This window comes from Epinephelus moara, chromosome 17 (genome assembly GCF_006386435.1).
Source record: "Epinephelus moara isolate mb chromosome 17, YSFRI_EMoa_1.0, whole genome shotgun sequence".
Classification (NCBI taxonomy): domain Eukaryota; kingdom Metazoa; phylum Chordata; class Actinopteri; order Perciformes; family Serranidae; genus Epinephelus; species Epinephelus moara.
In genome coordinates, this window is record NC_065522.1 from 11,787,534 (window position 1) to 11,793,533 (window position 6,000).

At 40.3% G+C, this 6,000-nt stretch overlaps 1 protein-coding gene across 1 annotated transcript; it reads right to left on the reverse strand.

Annotated features, from left to right (window-relative positions):
• Window positions 1–755: 755 nt before the first annotated feature.
• si:dkey-85k7.11 (endonuclease domain-containing 1 protein) lies at window positions 756–3,095 on the reverse strand. The gene is made up of 2 exons (XM_050068065.1): window positions 2,802–3,095; window positions 756–1,376 (listed from the first exon to the last, which is right to left on the reverse strand). The coding sequence occupies exons 1-2, from the start codon at window positions 3,093–3,095 to the stop codon at window positions 756–758; spliced, it is 915 nt and encodes a 304-aa protein (XP_049924022.1).
• Between the last annotated feature and the right edge of the window lie 2,905 nt (window positions 3,096–6,000).

Sequence of the window (6,000 nt, forward strand, 5' to 3'; positions counted from 1 at the left end):
CTTAACCCAGCTATGCCGCCCCGTATGTAACACACACAGTCATGTTAACCAAAAACACAAACTTATATTGATATCTAAACCCAACTTTGCCGCCACCACATAATGCGGTGTTAAGATGTCATGTTGATTTCATGTATGTCTGTGACATCACATTGCCTTTTTCCACATACAGTATATACCCCACCTGTGTTAGAGATATTTCTCATAAACAGTGTTTTCTTATAAAGGTTGCTAAATATTAAAGCTTTCTTTGTTCAGCACTGCCCTACAGTATAGGCAGTTTTTCACACTAAGGCATAATCTGATATAACCTAAATGTGAAGTTTCTCGAAGTTGCATGGTGGGAAATGTTGGATCTGGAGTTCTGGGAGGTGGCTGATACTTGACAGTAAAGTCAGGTTACCCAGGCTCTGCTGCTTTGATTTGGATTTTTTTTTTAGAATTAGTGTCTTGTAAATCCCTAAAAATGTGATACTATAGTGTGCAAATTAACGTGCAGTTACACCTTATGTCCTTTAGCAGTGCTTATAGTCATCTGTACTATGGCTCATTCTCCCATACAATTTAAAGAGACCATTTAACCTGCAAAATAAAGAGTTATGTAAGTCACAGAATGGTTCATTCCCTCCTTAATATAAGTCCAATTTATTTTGTTCCACATGAAACTCTTAAAGTTTATTTGAGTTAGTCATGGTTATACATGCATTTCATCATAAGCTTTATCGTAAACTGCGTATCCAGTTCAAGATGTCCGATCATACTGAAACACTAGTCAGGTCTCTCTTCTTCCTGAAGGTGTTTTCTGACACACAGCCCTTGTAGAAAATACTCAGGTCGCTGTCTATGTCTGTCTGACTCTTCAGGAAGCTCTCCAGAGTCTTCAGAGGGACTTCCACCACACTGTGGTCAGTCTGTTCATTCAGTGCATAGCCCCCATAACTAGGGAACATGAACCTCACCTCATACGGAGAGTTACGGTCAAACCGCGGGCAGCAGTAAGCCAGCCATAAGTGTTTTGGGATTGCCACACGGTCCCTGTGATCTCGCTGGATGGTCGCCCCAGAAACAGTCACCCCTGACACCATGAAAGATTTGCCATGGCAGAAGTTGTTGAGGCGGCGGCGGATGATCTCCAAATATGGGTTCCATGAAGCATCCAAGAAGTGTGTGATTAATGGGGCGACATTGGTCAGAGTATATGTGGAGGATTTGTCATCTGGCTCTGATTGGTGCAGGTCAGGATTCAGTGGACCACGTCTATATTCTACAGCGTCTGTGTAGTCCTCCAACACGGCCTGGGTGTCCTCAATCAGGGGGGGAGTGTCTTCAGTGAGGGGAAGTGCTCTCATGTTGCCACTCTCATCATCGGAAACCAACTGGAGGGAACAGAGAGGAAAGAAAAGTGGTGTTTATAATTTTGAAAGTGACTGTTTCACAAAGGCCAATACACTTGAGCCAATGCAAAAAAGCATATTTATTCTGACTAAAGATGGTTGATATTTGAACTCATCGCTTAAACAAATACACCCCTCTTGTCATGTGCTAGATTTACTGTCCCTCTCTCTCCAACTGCCTTTCTCTCTACACACCCATGGTCTTTCTCTTGTCCTGTGCAACAACATGGGCGCCCCCTGCTGCTGACTGGTGGGAATAGCGCTGTGTGGTTTGAGCTGAGCCACTTTATATATTTCCCTTTTGGAGTCATGGCTGTGTATGGACACTGATAGGTTAGTTTTACTAACTGCTGAGACTATAAAAAGCCAAATAATGTTTTTAGCGCCTAAAAGACTAGTTCACCATTTTGGGAAATATGCTCATTCACATTCTTGCCAAGAGTTAGATGAGAAGATCTTGTGTTTGTACAGTCAATATTTATGTTTTGTAAGTGTAGGCTCTGGAGTGCATCAGGAAGATGGATGACATGACAGCTCCTGCGAAGTGAAGCCAACACATTTTGACTGCCCCCCTGTGGCTGGCTGCCCCTCATGTTAGTGGATAGGACAGGGCCAAACTGAAAGATCAAAGCACAGGTCAAATATATTTTTCCCAAAGATGATTTCTGTCATTTTGGGTAGTTCTTGTCATGCTGATGTATTTTCAAGTGTTCATTTTTCTGATAAGTTTGTTTTGAATTGTTATTTGATGCTATGAAAGGAGTGACAGCTATGCGTGCGAATCAGAGTGCTTACGATAAATGGCGCTGCTCACAACTGGTCGCACGGCAGGAGCTTGACACCACGGAGCTCGCCTCTGCGAAAACTCCATCTCCAAATGATATCATCATTCCAAGATGGCAGCAGCCTTATCAGGGATATTTTGGCTTAATTTTTGTACAGTGGGATGAAGTGGAAATGTGTTCTTTATATGTGGTATTAGTGTAGGCTAGCTGTCTCTGTGCTAAGCTAAGCTAACCACCTGCTAGCGCTAGCTACGTACTTAGCTTAGAGACATTATATCATGATATATCTCATGTCTTTTTATCTAAAACTGCAAAAACAAAAAAGCACATAAGCATTTTTATTAAATGTATGTTCCTATTACTTTATCTAGGCCTATAACTATTCCTTTAAAAGAAGTGTGCTAAGGGACATTTTTGGGTGATTGACAGGTGGGTCAACCAGGTGGGAATTGCTGGTTGGTTTTTGAGTAGGAGCTCCAAACAGCCTTTTTCCTCTTTACCAAATTCTGCCCAGAGCAACTGGCAAAATGGCAGCAAGCCAACCTGAGTAAAAAAATGTCCTATCCTCTAAAGCAGTTTGGTGATGTGACGTGACAGATAAACTAACAACATTAGTCTCTACCTGTGGCTCATACATCCATGGTGTGTCCATCCTCCTCTTCCCATCAGACTTCTTAAAGATGTAGGCTGAGTAGAGGGGGAGGTGGCGTCTGCTGTCATACAACGTGGCATAGCGCAGCTTGTCTGCATACTTCTGGCAGATCCTCCTGGGACTGGTTCCCTTCATCCCCACAGGTGGTGTCTGCATGTAGAAAAAATGGCTGCAGTCTTTGAAGCTGTTCGACACACTGGCACTCACCTGGGGGGACGCCATCAGCAGGGAGTAAGATAGGACGCAGGTGCAAAACAGATGCATCGTCGCACAGCTGTAGTAGATGGGAAATAAAACACAACAGGGTCATTTCCTCATCATGTCCTGTTTGTCACACGCCACTGTGAATGAAGAAATTTCATGTGGTGATGAGTGAATGAATGTCATCCTGTATTGGTGTTGCTGTCATAATAAAGTGTAATGTCAGTTGGACGGAGGCGCAGTATGCAAAGTAGTAGCAGCTCACAGTGGATCTATTGGCTGAACAGTTGATTTATCTGCTCCTATGATGTCTGTGCAGCCATGCATCTCTGCACAGGCTTCTGTCGGGCTGTGTGCATGTTCTAATTTATCTCATAAATCCACACTCATGTATATACCGTACATTAGACCAAAGTTCCTCTGCTATACATGCTGGTATCAGAGATGGTTCCTCTTGCAGCCACATTTGGGGGTCCTGTGCCAGAAAAATGTGCGCCTCATGAAAATTTCCAGCATTATGGCGAATTTCTATGCACACATTTGTGCTGTTTCTGCATCAAGTTATGGTGGAAATGTTTTAATTTTTTCATGAAAGTGCTTTGTTTTTAAAGGTGGCGAGAAATGCACATTCCTAATATTGAGGGTCTGCATCCCCTCAGAATCTACACTTACGCCTGTACCTTTACAAGATAAGGATATGACTGATCCTAAAATGAAAATAAAATTTAGAACACTAATGAATTTAAAAAAGCTGTCAAATATGGCAAGTTATAAACATCAGCTGTTTTTGTTCACCTTTAAAGCTCTTTTTTATCTTTCCCTTACTTACAGAGTATTTTGTTTTAAAAGGGATGCTTTACACTTTATTGTGACAATCATATTAACATTACCCACAAACAACATGAGGTGACTTGAAATTGGTGATACCCCATGCCGTTTTGGTTGTTGTTGTTGCATTACAAATACTAAAATAATGATGGTTGTTCATACATATATATGTTTAAGATTTTACTGCTTAATTTGAAAGCCTTGAATAGTCAGGCTCCTGTCTTTATCTGTGATTTATTAATTCCCAATGAGCCTGACTGCTGCCTTAGATCCTCCCACAAGGCTCAGCTAGGTGACCTAGTGCTGTCTGGGCCCCTCAGCAGTGGAACAAACTCAGTGTGCTCTTTTCAATCGCCTCTTAAAACTCACCTCAATTGTTTGGCTTTATCTGAACTGATGGTATTTATTGTTACTTTTTATACTATTGTATGATGTTCGTTGATGTACGTTTAGATGTATTATTGTAAAGCACTTTGTAATTTTGTTTTGAAAGTTTCAACCCTATTGCTTTATAACACAATAAAACAGTTTTGAGCACATCAATTAGTTTTAAGTGGTTATTTATCCATCAGAAGTACAACTTTTGATCCAATGCACAAATAAAATAATATGAGTGTTTGTTGCACTGTAGTGGTCATTTTAAGCAACTACAACTCCAAATCCATGGATGAGTGTATAGATATTAATAATAATCATTATAAATATTACTATTATTAGAGGTCTCAACACTGATATTAATAGTTGTGGTAGTTATACTATTACTTATACCTGTATTCATAGCATGCACATGAAATTCTATTTTCAGATCCTTAACAACTCCAATCCCACACTTGCTGCACTACTTCCAACACATTACAAAAACAATTATGGTCAGAGATCATTTTGTCCCACTTACACTAAGACTCGGAAGGAGATGCCATACTACATTAGAGCAATAAGCTCTAATACACTTTTCAAGCACGCTATCTGATGGAGGGACATACCTGCAACCACTGATTTGAATCCCATATCCCATTTTTCTCACTCCACTTCAGCCCGCTACTCTGACATGTCTATGTAGCTGCCTATGTTTTGTCGATTTGCCTCTGCTGATTGTTTCTGTTTATATTTTGTATAATGTAATATAATGTTACTTTGAATTCCTTTCCTGTATAAATGAAAAAAAGGAAATTAAATGTTTTGGACAGTATGAATATCGTGTTATTGCTGCCCTGCAACAAGTGCTTTGTAAAATGTTTTAATCACCCCGTATTACATTACGTTGAATTTGTTGTGTATTGTTTGCTTCTTTCGTCTTTATATCTTTATTGTTAGTTTTCCTTAGTTTGGCCTCTTGTATTCAGTGAGTTTGATCACATGCAGATCCACGTATCTGTACTGTCTTCAATGTGGAAAAACTATACTTCTATTAAATACTATAACTTTTAATGTTGTCACATTTTCTGTATTATTTTCCATTGAATTAATTCCAGATTGGATAGCTCCAGATCATACACACCTGCAACATGTTCTTTTTATCTCCACATTTCCTCTGTATTTCTGTCATCCACTTTCGTTTCTATGTCGACAGCGCATGAAATATATTCTGAGGAATAATATAGTCTTCATACAAGTTTTCAGTATGTGAAGAATGGTCCCATTTCAAAATCATTTGCTGCTGTATAGTCATGTAGTGCCTCTATTATTCAACAGCGCCCTCTGCTGACTAAACCTATCAAAGTAGTGCACATGCTCAGTTCGACACTGCTACTCAACATGCTCTGCTAGTCATTCAGTTCACTTTCAAGGGTATTGAAAGCAAATAACACACAATATGCATTTCAAACGCGCTGCTATTGACTGCGAAGTGTATCAGACAACTTTGTCAGAAGTTAATTTGGTTATTCTGTGACTACACGTTCCTGCCTCGTGAATGTGTATTGAGCTGGCCGTTTCTGATTTACACCTTCACTACAGTCTCGTGCTAAAGTTAGCCTCGCTGCTCAGTTTACTGGCTAATTAAACCCATCCAGCTTCGACGCTCTGCATTTGAAAATGCCGTTGCAAAGTGCCGTACACATTGGTGTGCAGGCTAGTAAATAGGGGTGTGTTTGCCCTGCTACAACATTGGTTAGCCGCTTGTCAATGTCCAGTCACGTGG

Excerpts from the sequence above, each read along its gene's own strand:
- si:dkey-85k7.11 (XM_050068065.1), bottom strand. The coding sequence starts at position 3,095 with ATGCATCTGTTTTGCACCTGCGTCCTATCTTACTCCCTGCTGATGGCG. Across the intron at positions 1,377-2,801 it reads CATGGATGTATGAGCCACAG|TTGGTTTCCGATGATGAGAG; the intron begins GTAGAGACTAAT and ends TGTTCCCTCCAG.